Source organism: Petaurus breviceps, unplaced genomic scaffold, assembly GCF_028583685.1.
Source record: "Petaurus breviceps papuanus isolate PSGF00001 unplaced genomic scaffold, PetGlider_PUasm1.0 138, whole genome shotgun sequence".
NCBI lineage: Eukaryota > Metazoa > Chordata > Mammalia > Diprotodontia > Petauridae > Petaurus > Petaurus breviceps.
Window position 1 is genome coordinate 31,550,887 of NW_027185694.1, and position 19,401 is coordinate 31,570,287.

Here is a 19,401-nt window from a genome sequence, read left to right on the forward strand (position 1 = left end):
CAGAGATTCAAGAAGTTAAGAAATCTGTCAACATGCCTTCAGTCTCTATACTTTGCAAATCTTTAAGTGTTATATAAATATCAGCTACAAATGTTATCTTTCTAGATCTAGAATTATATTTTTCTGTGTTAAAATACTTGTACAATTATATTGTTATTATATAATGGAGGTCTTTTAAAAAAGATTAATACAACCTTTTAATTTCTAAAAGAACCCAAATCTATATTTTGGTTATTACACCCACTATGATGACTAATAAAAAATAGAATTGATTAAAGAAATTGTATTTCTTTAAAGACCTCTGGTAATTAAAATCTTTTTTTTTTTTTGACAAATCATCCTAGCTTTCCCCTCAATCATTGTGAAACAATAGAATTTTACTCTTTCAGCCAGATGACTTCCCTTTATCAGATAAGAGAGATCTCCAAACACTAAGAACATCCTTATTGATTATGGTAGTAGCATGAGCCTAGATTAGCCAGAAATGCTCTGGGCCCCTGTGGACTCCAAAGTCTTGCTGACATGTTGCTAACAGGGCTTGAGGTTGGGAGCACCAGGTGAAATTGTGAACCAGTTCTTTGTTTGAGGAAAGGAACTTCATTAGAGTAAAAACAGGACTGGTGAAGAAAGTCAGAAAAAAAAAGCCCATAGGCTTTGTCATTCGCCAACTGTGTGACCAAGGTGGAAAAGTCACCTCCTCTATCTGAGCCTCAGTTATCCCCTCTAAAAAATAAGGGGGGTGGTGTAGCTGACCCCTAGTCCTCCCTTGAGTCCCAACACTCCGTCTGTGTTCTATTCTCCCTCCCACCTCTAAAATTCCACAATACTCTGACTTGGTCTTCCTTTGGCATCTTCTGAGAACGTGAAATTTGTTCCAGAATGGCCTTCTCAATACCTCTGCCGTTTCTATCTTCATCCCCTTCTCTGATTTTTGTTTTTTGCTTCTTTTCCTCCCTGTGGTGTGTGTTGGGGTGGCCCAGAGGCAATGAGAAGAGGAATTAATCCATTCCCTTTCCTCCTCACCCTGAGACTCTGAATCCTCAAGGAGGTATATGTGTGTGTGTGTACATATATATGTGTGTATACACATCAATATATGCATATGCACACATATATGTATGTGTGTGCACATGTATGTGTATGTGGAGAGAGAGAAAGAGAGAGAAACTTGCCCTGTGCTGTGGTATCCATCCAAGAGCCTAAGGCATCACCCACCTAGGTCATTAAGGCAACAGTCTCTGACACCAGGGTCAAAGAGGTCCATTCACATCTTTGACCACCCTCTACTTACTCTAGTTCGATCCACTCTGGGGCAATTATTTTTAAAAACCTGCTTTAGGCCCTAAGACTCATTTATTCACCAAATATTTAGGGAGAAAGATTAAAAACTCCATTAACTGGTACCTTAGCCGGTAATGGGAAAGCCTGAGGTATTCTCATTGGCATTAAGTGTGTGCCGCATAGCTGAGAGATGTGAGCCCACTGGCCCCCAGATGACATTCATCTGCATCAGAGAAAGCAGTTTTAGCCTGGTCTGATTAGGCAGAGCTCCTTGATATATGAGGACAGGGACTCAGGCACCAGGGTAGAGAACAAGAGCCTGAACTAAAGTAACTTTTATCTGTAGCAGCACAATCAGAGCAGGCTCCTAGGAGCCCTTCCTTGTGGCTTACAGATCTTCCATGTTTATGCACCATATCCCCTATTCTCTTCCTTCTTGCTCCTACGCATACGCCAGGAGGGACATCATTGAATTGAATACACATTTTTAAATGAAAAGTGGCTCTGGACTTGGGATCAGAGACTGTGTGTAAATTTAGCTCTGCTGCCATGTGACAAGGCACCATGTTTGGGGCAGCTAGGTAGCTCGGTGGATAGATTGCCGGAAGACTCATCTTCCTGAATTCAAATCTGGCCTCACATACTTAGTAGCTGTGTGACCCTGGGCAAGTCACTTGACCCTATTTACCTCAGTTTCCTCATCTGTAAAGTAAGCTGGAGAAAGAAATGGGAAACCACTCTAGTATCTTTGTCAAGAAAACCCCAGAATGTGGTCATGAAGAGTCGGACATGACTGAAACGCCTGAACAACAGTAACAACAACATGTGAAAGCAGGGAAGTAATTTCTCCCTCTATGTCAGAGGCAGCTGCTGACACCATGGGTAGAGTGCTTCCTAGACTTGGAGTCAGGAAGACCTGAGTTCAAATGTGCCCTCAGACACGTACTAGTTGTGTAACCCTGAGTGAGTCCTTAACCTGACTGCCTTGGCTTCCCCATCTATATAAAGGAGATCATAACAGCATTTACTTCTCAGGATTGTCGTGAAGATAAAATGAGATATTTGTGAAGTGCATGGTGAGTATTGAATTGCTACATAAGTGCTATTCTTATAATTATGACAATAATTACTGCTGTTATTATGCATTGATGTGGGTGACGCGGTAGAGAGGAGGAGCACTGAATCTGGAGTCAGTTACTACCTATGGAGCCTTAGGCAAGTTGTTCCCGCCCCGCAAAACACACACACACCCTCCTCTGTAAAACAAGGTTACACAAAATGTGCTTTTAGATCCCTTCTGGCTTCCTGATTCCTTGACTCCATGATGCAATAAGGGACAGCTGTGTGCAGAGCATAGATCTGAGTACTGAAGGTGATGGAGGTGGTACTTAGGAATAATACAGTGTTGGGTAAGAAAGAATTCCTGTACTCAATGAAAGATAAGGAAAGTGTAAGAATAACTGTGACAGAAAATAGAGCGCAATTAGTACATGAAAGTATTACAAGCAAGGTAACACATGAGATCTGGAGATAGAAAGCTCATTTCTGACTAGGGGGATCAGGAGAGGAGAAGATGACATATGAGGTGAGTCTTGCAGGATGTCAGCAGGCATTGGCCAGGACTGGGCTGGGGAGGCATGTCTGTGAAGGTGGGGACCCCATTGTAATTATTTTTATATCTGCCTCAACACCTAGCACATATTAGGCATTTAATGTTTGTTGAATTGAGTTCTAGGTGATGGGAACAGCATGTGCACAGGCATAAAAGTTGAAAGTTGATAACTTTTCTTCAGATAAAAAGGATATTTTCATGAAAGAGGGCTAAAATCAGAGTGGGTCACTGAAATGCACAGAAAGGCTTAAGTTGGTCAAGCACAGTGAGAGCCCTGAAGGAATTCTAGGGAAGCAGGGGATGCTGTGCCCCTACACAGACTGTCAGGTGGGGAAGGACAGAGATGAGTTTTGATTTCTTGACAGTGTTTTGTTTTGCTTCCTGCCCTCCAGGCCTCCTGGGAATGGTCGCCCATATGATGTACACTCAAGTTTTCCAAGTCACGGTCAGCCTGGGACCTGAAGACTGGAGACCACACTCCTGGGACTACGGCTGGTCTTTCTGGTATGTGTCCTTTTCAACTTGTGACAGCAGCTCCTTCAGGCAAATGTCAGAGGGGGTTGTTTTTCTTCTCTCTAAGGAGAGTCACAGTGGAAAGAGTAATGGACTTGGCATCAGAAAACGTGGGCTTAACTCCTGTCTCTGCTATTTATTAATCAAATGACTTTGGGCAAAGTCACTTCATCTCTTGGCTCCCCAGTGTCTTTACCTCTCAGCTACTGTTAATGCCATAGTTCTTTGACATCTGGTCAGAAAACTTTGGCATTATCCATATGGAGGCATGGTCACGGGCCCACAAAAGAGAAAGAGCATACAGTTTCTGTTGACAATGACCCCTCCCCATCTTTTCACCTCCCACCGATGCTAGAGGCCCTGACTGTGGGTCTTCAGTGAGGGAGTCAGTGGGTGGAGGTTCCCTGCCAACAAAGACAGCGTGGGTAAAATGGTTCCCAAACCTTAAAAGACTACATAACTGCTAGTAACCCTCTAGGATTAAGGAGGTCTTGCCTAGTTAATGGGATCTCAGCTCCATCTGAAGGTAGCCCATGTGCCATTAATTACATATCTCAAGGACCACATCCTCCAACCCCAAAATGAATCTCAGCGAGTCAATTCATAGCCTCCGAGAGTCCAGCTGAATTTGAATATTCATGGTGGAAGCACCCAGGGCTTGGAATTGCAAGACCCCATTCCAGCTGTCAGGACCCACCCAAGAGAAGGTCAGCATATGCCAGTTATTAGTGACCATTACCACTGATGCTGGGGAAAAGAAATTTTGCCTGAGGTGGGAAAAGAGAGACCCCAGTTGGGAGGAGATCTGTGGGGCTGATATGAGAAGGTGAGCCAGTGGCTGATTAGGGAGTTTAGGTCTAAAGAATCTGTCAGAGATTTGGAAGCTGAAATGTGCCAAGCAGCTGATTGAAGTTACTTCCTTGAAGCTTAGACTTTCCTTATGGAGGCTTGCATGCACCACCTTTAACTGGCTCTGCCGCCTGTCTTCAGCCTTCTCCTGCATTCTGCCATTTGTCAAGAAACTGTATACCAGTTTCCCCATTAACTAGCTGTGTGATTTGGGGTAATTCACCTAATCTCTCTGGACCTCAGTTTCTTATCTGTAAAATGAGAACAGTTGGACTCGATTATGAAAGTTCCTTCCAAAACATCTAGCTTTCTAAAGTGTAGTTTAGGAAAAAGAATGTTGCAGATGTGCAAACTGCTGATGTTTACAAACTGTGTGATCTTGGACAAGTCACTCAAATTCCTTGGGCCTCAGTTTTCTCATCTTTAAAATGAAGGGGTTGGATTAGAGTAGAGCTTCTTAAACTTTTTCCACCTGTGACCCCTTTTCTCATTTAGGCCGTGTTTGTGGGTGTTGCATGACCTGAGGGCATGCACCGTACAAAGTGCTCATGCTTTGTGTTCAGAACCAAGGCTACAGTGAAGTTGCCCAATAAAACACTGGCAAGCCATGCCAGAAACCCCCGGGATTCATCTTGTGTTTGATTTTTAATCAATTTTCTGGTCATTGTGTATTCAGAAACCTTTTGCTGTTGCCACATTTTTCACAACCCCATGTGGGATTGCCACCCACAGTTTAAGAAGTACTGGACTCATTAGAAGACATCTCACTTCCCATCCAGCTTTGCACCTGTGATCTCTGATCTTTTCACTGGAGTCTTCTCCAATCACCATTCAGGGATAAAGGATGTGGATCCTGGGATACCCAAGACCCTTCAGTTATGTTGAAGAGCCATTCTATGTTTGGAAACAGGCAGGAGATGGGAGTAGTTGGTAGCAATTCCATCCCAAAAGTCCCAATGCCTTAAACCCCTTCATTGATATTCTTGAGGAAAGCTTTTTGGTCTCTGGGGCAGAGAATGTTTCCCCCAGAGAGGGTAGAGATGAAAGCATTCCTGCCCATTCCTCCTGCCTCTCCCCCTGCTGTGCGTCACCAACTTCCCTTCTGACTTATTCATAGTATGGACTTGAGTGAGTGGGGATGTGTTAGGGCTGATATATTTCTCCCTGTCACTGAGGCCCAGAGAAGATAGATTTGAACTATTTTTCATCCCTCCAGAAAGCTCACATTTGGGGGTTCTTCCAGAGCTCTGCTATGTCATCTCTCTTGTTTAATATGTGTGGGGCCATTTGTCAAGCTACCCAAAATCCCATGAGAAGGGGTTGGCTGAAAGTAAGATTAAGAGAACTGTAAACATTTGGCTAACAGGTTGAATGAAAACACCTCCGAGAGGCCAAGGGTACTGTGGAATGAAGGCTGGGCCCTGAAAGACCTCAGTTCTGGTTTTAACCCAGCTACTAACCAGCTTGGCTTTGTGACCTTGGACAAGTCACTTCACTCTGCTGAGACTCAGGTTTCTCATTTTGAGCTCACATTTCTGTAACCCTTCCAGCTCTGCATAGTTGTACAATGACCCTGTGAGGTAGGTAATGCCAATATTATTACTATCCCCATTTCACAGGTCAGCAAACTGAGGCTCAGCATGGTTATGACATGCTCCAGAGTCACATAGCAAATATGTAGCAGAACCTGGATTTGAACCCAGATTGTCTGACTCTTACTGAGGCCAGGGCATTCTGTTATAGCCGCCCAGCTCTGGAAAATGAAGTCAATAGGTGTGAGTAGTAGATGAGATGATCCCTAAGGTCCCTTCCAATGCTAACATTCTAAAAAGCTGCCATTCTAGTGAAAATGTTGATGTTCAGATTTCAGGAAGGAAGTGAAATATTCTCTAGGAGTGCAGGGTTAGTGAGAATGCAAACATTGGCTTCCCTAGGCTCAGATTGCAACCTTATTGACTGCCAGCTTGCTTGTGAATGCATGTGCTTGGTCACAAGGGGTGTGTGGATGTCTCAGTGCAAGCGCATCCTCAGTAATAGAAAAATTCAATTCAACTCATCATCTCTGCTGACCATGTTGAATATCAGCCTTGGGTATGAGAGGCACCAAAGTAGCCTCTCCTGGTAAGGAAAGCATTCAGATTCCTAAAGTCTGGTTTCAGCCCCCTCCTATCCTTTCATGAGCTGTGTCTGCCCTCCCGTATCTTGTCCTAATTCTCTTGGTTCTGTTCTTATAAGCTTCATCCAGCACAGGCTCCCCTCTGGCCTCTCCCCTCCTGTGCTGGACTGGGGAGGCACTAGTTAAATCCCTTCCATGTCTTATGACTTCTGACCGTTCTTTCCTCAGCCAGGTGTTCTCTTGCACCTTCCTTCTGGCCCTGGTTCTTAACTACTTCCCAATGACTGCTGATTTCCTCCAGTTAGCCCAAGGTTGACTCCTTTTGCACTGGGGACTCTTGGCCCCATTTGCTATAGAATCATAGTTTTTGGAGCTAGAGAGGGCATCGAAAACAATCAGATGGAATCTTACAAATGAAGAAACTGAGGCTTAGGTAAAATGACTTGTCTTAGGTCACATAACTAGAAATGAGGATTCAAACCTAGGTCTTCTAATTCGACCCATAAATTTTACAAAGCCCCAGTTATGTGCAAGACACTGTGCTGAGTACTGGGGATACAAAAAGAGGTAAAAGATAGTGCCTGCCCTCAAGGATCTTACAATCTAATCAGATGACTAGCACCAGCCTCATCCTTACAAGAATGTCAGTTTTATTGAGGTCACACCATACTGAATAACTTCCCCAACCCCAGCAGATATATGTGATGGCGGTGAATAGAGTGATATATAATAATACCGAGAGCCATCATAGTCTAATGACAAGATATTAGAAGTCAAAGACCTGGCTTTAAGACCTAGCTCTAAGAATGATTGGCAGTGTGATGGTTAAATTATTTAGCCTCTCTGATTCTGTAAAATGGAGATAATATTACTTATTATGCCTATTTCATAGAATTGTTGTAAGGAAAATGTTTTCATAAACTGAAAACCTCTCCAATAAATGTCAGTTATAATTTGTGCTATGCCATTTTATGTTTAAAAAGTGCTTGGCACAGTAGATAGTGGCTCCTTCTCCATTGCCTATGCTCTTTTCAGATTTCAACTGTGTTAAACCCTATCTCTTCCTACCTCTATCCTCTCTGTGCCCTCTAGTTACCCAGGAGAAGCAGCAGATTAGTTACCTCCCTTGGGGCTAAGAGCTGCCCCAGCACCATATTTCCCCACATGGCTTAGCATCCAAATGTGTTTACCCCATTAGCTCACTTGCAAAATTGAAACAGGAGAAGCTTTTCAAGGCAATCCATTAATGTGTTCTCCTATAAAAATCCAAGGTCTATTAAAGCAGTTTGAAATAGATCAGTTTGTAGTTATTGTCCTAGAACAGGACTATAGAAACAGAGGGATGCATTTTATCTAATTCATCTCCCTTGAGGCAGGCCAGTGTTGTCATCCTTTTGCATAAAAACAAAACCGCAGCTGAGATACGTGACTCACTGCAGACTAATCTGGACCTCCCAGCTGGAGAAAGAGCTCCCTGTTGCTTGACCCTGAACATCTGCACAGTTTCTGATCTCTAACATCCCTTTGGTATGATACTGTATTCAGGCTATCCAACTTTGGTGAATGGTACTCAACTATACTACAGGAGAGACTGTGAGTTCAGGAAGGAAAGCAAGCCTTGAAATGTTGAATCTTCATTGATTCCAGACTCACCAAACCCAGGAAATGGGGGCTCAGGAGAAAGCAAAAGGCCTGGGGCCGACTTCTATAGCCATTTGGTCATGATTTTTTTTTTGTCAGTCACAAATGTAAAAATATCCTCCCTCTGAGTCCCTGGGGGAACAGGAAAACCAAATCCTGCTAGTCTGTATTTGTCTGTGGGTGTTCAGTCTTAAGCAGCTAGGTGGCACAGTGCACAGAGTGCTAGGCCTGGAGTCAGGAAGATTCATCAAAAGTTCAAATCTGACCTCAGACACGTACTACCTGTGTGACCCTCGGCAAGTCACTTGACACTGTTTGCCTCAGTTTCCTCATCTATAAAAATAAGCTAGAGAAGGAAATGGCAAACCACTCCAGTATTTTTACCAAGAAAACCCCAAATGGGGTCACAAAGTGTAGGACATGACTGAAAATGACTGAACTGATTCAATCTTGAAACTTTTCAAAGTTAATTTCCAATCCAGTTGCCATGCTCTCACCTCCCTCTTTCCTTCCTGTCTGCCCCTCCATCCTCTATGCTTCACCAGGATGGAATATAGAGACCAGCTCATCTCATCACCTCCCCCCTCATTAGCAACCTGTACTTTCCACACTATCCCTCTCTCCCCTCATAGTCCTCAACTTCAAAGATACTGCATTTTCCCTCAATTATCATTCCTGCAGAGTAGAGGCAAAAAGAGCTTCAGAATCACTCTTTCAGTCAAGATCCCAGTTAGCCTAGTGTATGCCTTCATCTCATCACTGGATGCCATCCCTGGCCATCAGATCAGCTCAGGCCAGTATCTTTTCAGCCACCCACAGATAAGACAAAGGCTAGCTGGTTTTGCACTCAGGTGTCCAGGCTCTATAAGGGACTCATAAATAGGATATTTCTCTATGGCCAGTCTCTAATGGACTAACCATGAAGAAAGTGCATAGATTGACAGAACAAGACAATAGGAGATGGGATCCTAGCTTCTACAGGAAGGGAGGTGCTTGGATAACATCTGTCTCTCTTGGACTTAGGCCAGAACACCAAGGAATAGTTGATGCTGGTTCTTGACTAAGTAGGTATTCCTTTTCTGGCACACTTACCGCAGTTTCCATTTTCCTAGTCTCTCCATGGTTGACTGAATTCAATTGTGTAATGGGTATGACTTACATGGGCCAGCTGGTTTCCCATCAGATTTCTGGGTCCTAGAACTGAAGGATATTTTCTTGTTGTCAGCTGTGATTCATATGCTGACACCAAAAGTACAGTACAATGTAGATTAGACCTGGCTCTAGGCCTCAGTTTCTTCTGTGCAACAAAAATTGGAGTAGGCGACCTCTACTGACCCTTCAACTTCTATCAATGATATGAGAATCTATGACTTTCTGGGAAAGAAAGTTGAGATGTGGATAAAGAGAAATAGGTAACAAAGCCCAGAAGCGGCTCTTCCCAGCCTTCGTCCAGATGAGTTCCCCTTTCCCTCAGCCCTAGATGTTTTAATCCTCTCTTTTACTGTGGTCTCTATTTTATCTTTTTCCCTCTGTTCTTCTTTCTGCAGCCTGGCCTGGGGTTCTTTCACATGCTGCATGGCAGCCTCGGTCACCACACTCAACTCTTACACCAAGACTGTCATCGAGTTCCGGCACAAACGGAAAGTGTTTGAGCAGGGATTCCGAGAGGAGCCAACCTTCATTGACCCAGAGGCCATCAAATACTTCCGGGAAAGGTCAGTGAGGTCAGATGTGTGGCATCAATGCATGGTCAGGGGAAGGAGGTCACAGGTCCCACTGTTGGTTCTGAGAACTCCAGGAAACATACACACTCAGAGTTTTTAGATCCTCCCAAAAAGACAGGCCGGAATGGGTCGGGCTAAATTGTACTTCTTGGCTCTATTAAGTTACTATTTTTTCAGGCCATCATGGTTAGAACCAATTGGAGAGCAAAGCCCCCCTTCTGTAGAAGGGTGGTGGTGGTTGTTATTGTTCATCCTTCCTTCTTGAAAAGGCCCATGACATCAGGGAGGTGATGCTGTGACATGCAAGTGAATTGGATTTGAGCGAGGGAGGGCTGTACAAAGTCACCAGCCTCACTTTCTCCTCCTGAGCCATCTGGGTCCAGGGGCAAGATATAGATCAGGATGACTGAAGATGGCCTGGATGTAGTGGGAGACATTGGCCTTTTTTAGCTAAGGTCTTTAACAGGCCTCAGTTTGACTGAGCAAAGCCCAATGATTAAGGCTGGGTAAGACAAGAAGCAGAGAATGGTCTCTTTTACCTACTCTAAAAAAAATCACTTTAAGAGGGAAAGACCCTCAGAGTCTCTGACCAAAACAGAGACAATTTCTATTTACATTTACTCTGAGTCAATGAGGACCTAAACAATGACCAAGTGGGGATTGGCCTATAACCTATTCTTGTTCAATCCATGAGAGCCAGAGTGATTTGGGTTTAAGGCATAGTCCTTAAGAAATAAATCTAGCTCATGAATCCCAAGATATCTTGTAAGTTTCAGTGATCAAAATTTACATTCCTTTGGGAAGAGTGCCTGCAGGGAGGGACTGAGTTGAAGAATGTAAGAAGGAAGTGGTAGTCAAAATGTGGTTTCATGGTGTGTTGTGGGGGTCATCTCAAAGAATTAAGACTCAGACCACCTCCAATCCAAGAAAAGACATTTATTGAGTATTATTCTCTCGAGCAGGCTGAGTTCTAAGAGAAACGGGTAGCTTCAGTAAGACAAGACAGGAAATTTTATAGTGTAATGATGCTGATTACACAACAGAAATTATGCATATTAAAAAGGCAGGAGGAGTCTGTCAAGGGATTAGGTAATAATAGGGGAGGGGTCCTAACCTAGGTGGAACTTCATATGTGATTACCCACAATGCATACAGAAAAACGCATTTGGGGAGCATTAATATATGATGATGATATAATAAACCTCTCTACATCATAAGTTTACTGTAGGTCAGTTCTTTACTATAACTGCACAGGTGCCTACTCAGGGAAAATTCCTTCTGTTGTTTTGGGGTCCACATCCTAGTGGAGCGTCCCGGTGGTGCTGCTTTCTGATTGGCTGGCTATTGTGGTCCTGTCTGAGATTAGATGGATGCCTGTGGTGGAGTGCATGGATACACCTGTTGTTTCTGTAGGAAATAGGAGGAATGGGTCTGGGGCCAGTGGTAGCTATAGGCAGTGCATCACATGGACATGCCTGCTGTTTTAGTGGGGCAGTAAGGCATGTATGAGGAAGTTAGGATATTCAGTTGGAGGAGGTGAGGCAGTGGGCCTGCTGTTCACTGAGGCCTCTAATTGGGTCTGGGAACCTGTGGGGCCAGAGTGTGTGGTTAAATCAGGACATGCCTACTGTTCAGTGAGGCCCAGAAGAAAGTTAGAATATTGAGGCTGGGGCTAGCTTTATTAGGATTCTATCAAAAAGAACACTGCATTTGGAATCTTGTGGTCTATGAGATTTGAGGCCTATGAGATTTGAGGCCATAATCTTGGGCATGTTATTTGTTCTCTTTGATCCTTAGTCTCCTCATCTATAAAATGGGGACAATAACTTCACAGGGTTGGTGTGAGGAAATTTCTTTGTAAACCATAAAATGCTACCGAAACATGAGTCACTATTATTAATATGATTATTATTTGTTGATCACAAGCAGATCAGGACCTTTGGGACAGCATCAGTATTCAAAAGTCATTTGATTAGGGTGTGTCTACTTGGAACCATTTTTGCTTTTGGGACAAAAATTCAGATAACACAACTCTTGAATGCATGAAAAAGTCTAGAATAAAGAGAGAGGGGAGATGGTTTTATATTGTATTGTTCAAACTGTACTCATGTCTTTCTTGTGAAAGGCCACTGGGCTCTTGCATTCACAGGGCAGCCAGCAGCCAGCACAGGGAAGATGGCCCTACTGTCCCCTCTTACTTTTCCTGTTGTCAGAGCCAGCAGGGTAGGATGGCTGCAATAAAGCTAATTCAGTCCCAAATTGCATTCATAGAAATCAAGTCCACAGAGTGAGGAAGGTTATAGTCCCTCTCTTCTCTACCCCTTCAGGCAACATCTGGAAGGAATGTCATGTCCCTTTCTGAGCACCACATTTTAAGAGGAACAAGCTGAAGTATGCCCAGAGGAAAGCGACCAGGTTAGCAACACTGTGCCATACACAAGGAACGATTAAGAGAAGAGTCTGTATCCAGGAGAAGAGGAGTTATATAGGGAGACTTCTAGCTTTCTTCATGTATTCAAAGGGCTGTCCTGTGGAAGACTAAAAAGATTTGTTTTGTAGCTTCAGAGGGCAGAAGCAGAACCAATAGGTGGAAGTTATAGAGAATCCAATTTCAGCTCAGTATAAAACTTCCTAACAATTAGAACTGTAGTAGACTCAGTAGACTGAGCTACTTTAATGGATAGAGAGTTCTCTTAAATTGGAAACGTCTGAGCAAAAGCTGAATGACCATCTTTAGGGATGCTGTGGGGGGAATTACTGTACAGAGTGAGAAGTCACACCAAGGGCCCTCTAATTTCCTTCCATTGGTATCCACCAGAATGAAATCCCTCTATCTGGGCCTCTTCCCCCAAAACCCAAACCTTGCCATGGTAGCCTGCTTGTGGGTAGCTTCATATGGCAATGACCTAAGACACAAGATGATTCCCCTGCTTTCTCAGTCAACTCCCTTTACATTTTCTAGCTTCTAGGTGGGGGTGGGGTAGGAGTGGGTCTTGACCTCTTTGTATGTCCCAGGACCCCTTTGGTAGTCTGGTGAATCCTATAGACTCTTTCTCAGAATAATGTTGTTAAAAGTATAAAATGAAATACCTAAGATTACATAGGAAATCAATTTTATTGAAACAAAGATGTAATTTTCTCCTATTTAAGTTTGTGGAGTCTCTGAAATCTCTCCATGGACCCCAGGTTGAGAATCCGGTTCTAGCAGAACAGAATAGCCACTGCATTTTTTCAGATACTTTCATCTCATCCTGCTTATTTTTTAAAATGAGATTCTATAACAGAGCCTTGAGAATAAGGGAGGGGCCATTTAGTGAATAGATCTATCTGCCATTTAGCAGGGATGGGGCCCATCCAGGATTCTTCAGAACCTCAGCACCAAAAGGAAGTAGGGCAGACTAGCTTCTGAAATACAAAAACAACAACAAAGCTTCTGCAAAGTATCTTGTGTTGGAACAAAGTGTTAACGCTATGAAGCTCTGTGCATTTTCCCCTTATTGTTGGTACATGCAGGTCTTGCACACTCATGACCACAGGGCAATCAAGGGGGCATAGAATTTAGAGCTGGGAGGGACCTTAGAGCCCCTTTGGTCCCACCTCATTTTACAAGTAGGGAAAGTGAAGGCCAGAGAGTCGAAATGACTTGCTCAGTCATACAGGTAATAAGTAGCAGAACCAGGATTTGAACCCAGATTCTCTGGCTCTCCATGACATTCTGCTGTCTCATGATGGACATCTCCCCCTACTCAGACTGATCCTGATCTATAGGATGGTCCTGACTAGAAATGGGCAGGACCCAGAAGACAGATGGAAGCACAGAGATAGGCAAAGAATTTTTACCTCTCCAAGCAGCAGAGAATCAGAGAAGAGCCAGGCAGGAGGGTGGCTGTTGGGCAGGGAGCTCCCTGAGCTGGCAGCAGGCAGACCTACCAGTAGATGGGCAGATGTACAGTAAGGTGAGGCACAGGCATCCAGGCAGGAAGCCACAGAGAATTTGCATAGCATGGAACTTGGGGTCCATCTCTGGGCATGGAGCTAACCCACAGAGAGGGGAAAGAACAGCCCAAGAAAGGAAACTTTTCCTTGCAGGAACTGCTGTCTTAGGCAGTAGTGGACAAGACAGGGCCCCAGTGATCAGAACTACTCTACAAGGACTGGGTCCTGGGGCCATGAAAAAGGGCCCTTTGTCCAGAAGCAAAACCAAGCTCAAAGGACTAGTTGTAACAACAAAAAAAGGACCTATTGCTCTGGTGCTTTAAAGGGTACAAAACACCTTCCTCAGAACAGCCCTATGGGGTAAGTTGAGCAAGTGTTATGACCCTTGTCTTATAGAAGCAAAAACTGAGGCCTAGAGAGGAGTGCCTTGCCCAGAAGAAGTTCATGTCTGAACTAGAATTTGAATCTCTCCTGATTCCAGTGAACTTTTCTCCCTACCATCTGGCATCTCATTCACTTAGATTTCATCTTGGATAGGGCCCTAGAATTGGAATTTCAGACACCTGTCAGTTGTCTTGTCACTAACATGGCTAGTAACTGTCTTTAAAGGAATCATAGTGTGTGGAGTATTCTAGCTTTCCAGCTTTTGGGACAGCTGTGAAATGCACAGCCAATCCCAGGGGTAGACCCCGGATAAGTCACTTAACTTCCCTGAGACTCAGTTTCCTTCTCTTTAAAATGAGGTGGTCTATAAGGGCCTGTCTAGCTCTAAATTTTATGAATCTATGTTTCTATAACTCCTTATATTCTCCATACCCAAGGCTAGGCCTGATTCCAGAGCCTGGGTTGGTGCTAGACTGTAGGTGGAGTTAAGTGGTCCAGGTCTTAAAGTTTGAAGGCTGTGAAGGCAAGGCATTGGGTGGGTCATTATACTATGACCCTCCATTCTTGGGTCTCTACTCTTAAGAGGCAGGTATCAGTAGTCTTAGAACAAGCTGAAGGGAAGATAGGGGCAGGATGAGAATATAGGCCATTTGGGATAATTAACTATTGAGTGGGCCCTGTGGCTCTCACTCTTGCCTGCCACCCAACTAGGTCACCGACAGCTGTTGTCCCCTCCCTAACATGACTAGCTTGATGTTTAGGGATCATAGTCTTTGGAATATTCCAGCTGCCTGATTTTCCAGCTGTCTGGCTCTCAGGGCAGCTGTGAAACACACAGTCAATCCCAGGGATAACCTGGAGGATTTATTTAGATTCTGAAAGCTATTGGGGAATGTCCTGTGAGCCCACCCCCAAAGCCAGGGACAAACTCAGCCTGAGAGCCTGAGAAGATCATGGAATTGCAGAGCCAGAATCTAGTCCAATCCTCCCTCATTTTACACAGGAGGAAGCTGAGACAGGAAAGAAAAGTCACGTCTCTTGCCCAAGGTTGTCAAGCTAGTCATTGACAGAGGAGCCAGAATCTGAAATGGGTGCTGACGTTGTTCATTGCCAAGCATTACAATCTGGTTTAGTTCTGTGCTGACTCTCCATTTGCAGCCATAAAATCCCTGTGATACTCCTTCTGCTCTCTCATAGCAAGAAACAGCCCCTACTTGCAAGGAACACTTAACGATTCAAAGTGATTTCATACATATTGCCAGCAATTCAGTAGCTGTGTGACCCCAAGCAAATCACTTCACCTCTCTGTTGAAATATGATATTGAGTTACTTCTCTGTAAAATATGGAAACTAGACCAGATGATCTCCAAGGTCTCTTCTCATTCTGTCTGTGAATATGTGAGTCTAATTTCACTTTCACAACAACCCCAGGAGAAAGGGAAGGCAGGTCTCATTATTTCCATTTGATGGATAAGAATCCTGAGTCACACAGAGGCCAATGGCTTGGCCAGGGTCTCGGAATTACTTAGAGGCAGAATCAGAACCAGACCCCAGAGTTTCAGAGTGTGGATTACAGATCATGGAAAGATCAAGACAGCATCCGAGAGGTCATCCAGTCCAACCCCCTGCCCAGGCCAATTAAGTGACTTTCCTAAGGGCTCAGAGGTAAAAAGTGGCAAAGCTAGTATTCCAACCCACATCTTCTGATTTGAAATCCAATACTTTTTTCATAATGTCTTGATAAGTGCTTATTCTCAAGTATAAATTGTGTTCATCTATAAGGTAAAAAGTAATTTAAAGGATAACTTGTTTCCTTGACTGGAACTCTGGCATTAAGTATATCATTAGGTGATGGGGTATTAGAGAGGACCACAAATCTCCGTGGTGTCTACCTTTTTGGGGATGTCTGCATGATGGAAAGTATCTGAAGGGATGGAAAGGATAAGGGAAAGAAGAAGTCAGAAAAAGGGGGAGGGAGGGAGAAGGCAGGAAGAGAGAAAAAGAGAGAGAAAGAAGGTCAGAAAAAGGGGGAGGGAGGGAGAAGGCAGGAAGAGAGAAAAAGAGGGAGAAAGAAGGTCAGAAAAAGGGGGAGGGAGGGAGAAGGCAGGAAGAGAAAAGGAGAGAGGGAAAAAGGAAATCAGAAAAAGAGAGTGGAGCGTGAAGGCAGGAAGAGAGAAAAAGAGGGAGGGGAAGAGAGACAGAATGCAAACAAGATGGAAAGAGGAAGGGAAGGGAGAGAAGTACCCTTTATCTTATAGCTAAAGAAACTCGGGTCTCAATTTATTTGCTCAAGGACAAGCTGAGAGTAGGTGGCAGAACTGAGATTAGCCCCCCAACAAAGTCTAGTACCAGCTCTGGCCAGCTACCAGTTTTCAGAGAAACCTTGTGATTCTCCTACTGAGCAAACTCAACTTTGAGAGGCAGCATGGTATAGCAGAAAGAACCCTGGGCTAGTCAGCAGAAGCCCTGGGTTCAAACCTTGCTTTGGGCACTTAGCAGCCAGGTGGTCTTAGACCAGACACTTAATCTAAGAACGAGTAAGATGGAGAGAAAAACACTTGTACCACCTACCTCATGAGGCTGTTGTGTGTGGGAAGTACTTTGTAAACTATAAAGCTCTATAGAAATGTGAGCAATTATTATTCTTGCTGTGCAAGACCCAATGCCAGGCATGGGGAGGCTAGAGTAGCAGAGAGAGAAGCAGCTCTGGTCTTGCAGGAGTTCACAATCTTCTAGGGAAAATTAAATGTCTAGATAAGCTATATGGTCTACATTGGGAAAAACAATAACCCTGCACAAATAATTTCAATAATAGGTATGCTGTCTCCTTGGCCAGAAGAGATCCTCTGGAAGTGCAGGGGAGGGCACGATCATTGCCAGCTGTGGGAAGCAAGAAAGGTTTCATGGTGATGGAATTTGAACTGGTTCCTGAAGGGTGGGGAGGAATTAGGCAGATGGCTACACAAAGGATTCAGGCATTTTGGGAGAACAGTGTGAGGCAGGAAAATGCAAAGCATGTTTGGAGCACAGGCCAGTGTGTCTGAAGTCAGGAATCAGAATGCCTTACATCTATAGTAAGCACATGGCTTCCCAAAGCCCTTCTTCACAACAACCTTGTAGGATGAGGCGGGGCAGGTGTTGTAATGCCCATCTTATAGATAAGGGAGCAGGCAAAGTGGGCTGGGGATGGTGAGAGTGAAGCTTTATTAATGTGAGTTGAAAGAAGTGAGGGTTTTTAGGCAGGGATGGGGTATACTGGGCAGACAGTGCCTGTGTGTTCACTCTCTTCAGACTTCTGAAAAGTTGCCTTGGGAGAGAGGGATTAACTTTTTTCCTTTGTGACTCCGAAGGGCAACATCAGGACCAATGTGGGTTTGGGGGAGAAGGAGAGGAAGCAACAGAGAGGACGACGTCTGCTCAATATAAGGAAAAACTTCATGAGCCTCAGAGCTGTCTCCTATCACCCCTGTTTTTGAACACAGGCTAGATGACCACTGGTCAGGGATATTGGAGAGAAGATTTCAGTTTTGCCTGTGGGTTGTATTGGATGACCTCGGGAGTCCCCCCAAGGATGTCCCTGACATCCTGTGATTATAGAATGATACATGTTGAACACCAGAAGCAAGAACCCAGCCCAGGCTCCCTCCCTCCAAGACCAGCTCTTTTAACTGCACTGTCTCTACCTCTCATGGTTTCCAGAGACTCTTGTTAGGGTTGTACCCCTCCTACCTGAGAGAGAGATAGACTGAGAGTCCCCCACCCAGAGAGGGAGCATGGGAAAATGGAAAGAGACCTCGAGTTAGGGTCAGAGTACCTGGGCTCAGAACCTAGCTCTGTTTTCACTGAATGACTGACTCTGGGTCACTGGCCCATCTTGACCTCAATTCCTCATTTGTAGGATGAGAGGTTTGGATTAGCTGATCTCTTCTGGCCCTTCCAGCCAAAATACTCATTGATCCCATGAACTACTGTAGCTATCGTTTGTAGCTTAGCCTCCTGTGAAGCCATTTCTAAGCCCCATTCAGCACCTAGGAGAGGAGAGACAACTGTCACTGCTTCCTTGGGATTTCAGGAAGTGCATTTTGCCCGCAAGTGGGCAGCCACAAAGAGGTAGTGTGGTATCTGTGGTGGAAAGAGCACTGACTCCGGGGTCAGAGGTCCCAGGTTCAAATCCCATTTCTGAAAGCTAGATACTAAAGTGATCTTGGGCAATCACTTAACGTCCCCGAGCCTCTGTTTCTTTGTCTGTGAAATGAAAGGATTCTAGTTTTAGATCTGTCATCCTATGATATGCTTCTGATTCCCAGAATCTGGCTTAGAACATTGGGGTTAGCTCTGAAATGCTGTGTGTGTGTGTGTGTGTGTGTGTGTGTGTGTGTGTAAAACGTAAACTTTGTACATTACTCAGGAGAGAAATAAAAATCATCTGACTCAGTCCCTAATTTTTAAAATGAGGAAACAGGCCAAGAGAGGGGTCACTGTCTGCCCAAAGTCACTGGATGCTTTGGTTCAAGAGTTAAGATTAGACCCCAGATTTCCAGTCTTCTTTCCATGAATGTGACTGTCATTCAGGAAGGTTTACTAGCTCTTTCTTCATTGTCTTTCAGGGTATGAGAGCTCTGTGAGTCTTGAATTTAGAAGATGACTGGTACTCGTTTTACCATTGTTTGGCATGCTTCAGGGATCTTAAACATCAGAGTCTCTGCCCCAGAGACAGCCTAAGCCTCAGTGGGATCCCCACCACAGTGATCCCTGCACCACCTCTCCCCCTACATATCTAACAAGACTCTTAGGTTATGGAGAGTGATAGATCACTCCCTTTAATCTCTCCTGTTGTGCCATCTACTTCCCCATTGCACCCTAAGGACCGCAAGGCCCTTCTGTCTGCTGTGTCCTGTACCTTCCAGTATCAAGCTGTAGCCACCCCTAATCACAATGGGAGTTCCTTCAGAGCAGAGACTGTCTTGCTTTTTCTGTTTGTTTCCTCAGCTTAGCCCAGCACTTAGCACTTAGTCAGTACATAATAAATACTTCTCCATTCCATTCCATTAGGGAACTCTGTAATCACAGATGTGGTTGGAAATATATTCGTAAAGATAAAAGTCTCTCTCCAAACAGCTTGCTCTCCTTGCCACTCTAGAATGCATTTTGGGGAGATTAGAGAAAGTCTTGTGTGAAACAGGGTCCTGCAATGGCTCTTGTTTTATAACTCTATCAGAAGCACATCTGGCTGCTTTCCATGTGACCTCCCTGCTCTCCTTAATGCCGTGCTTTGAGTAAGAGCCGTTTGGCTGAATTGATAAGTCCTCAGTTCCCTTTTTTTAAAAATTCCTCTATCGTCCTAG

The 19,401-nt window shown here is 44.3% G+C and overlaps 1 protein-coding gene across 1 annotated transcript in view; it reads left to right on the forward strand.

Annotated features, from left to right (window-relative positions):
- The window catches only part of GSG1L (GSG1 like), a 380,886-nt gene that overhangs the window by 293,553 nt on the left and 67,932 nt on the right, over positions 1-19,401 (forward strand). Inside the window, exons 4-5 of the mRNA XM_069064135.1 lie at positions 3,286-3,397; positions 9,560-9,727. Coding sequence (XP_068920236.1) covers positions 3,286-3,397; positions 9,560-9,727 — 280 coding nt within the window. The remainder of the gene's footprint in view (positions 1-3,285; positions 3,398-9,559; positions 9,728-19,401) is intronic.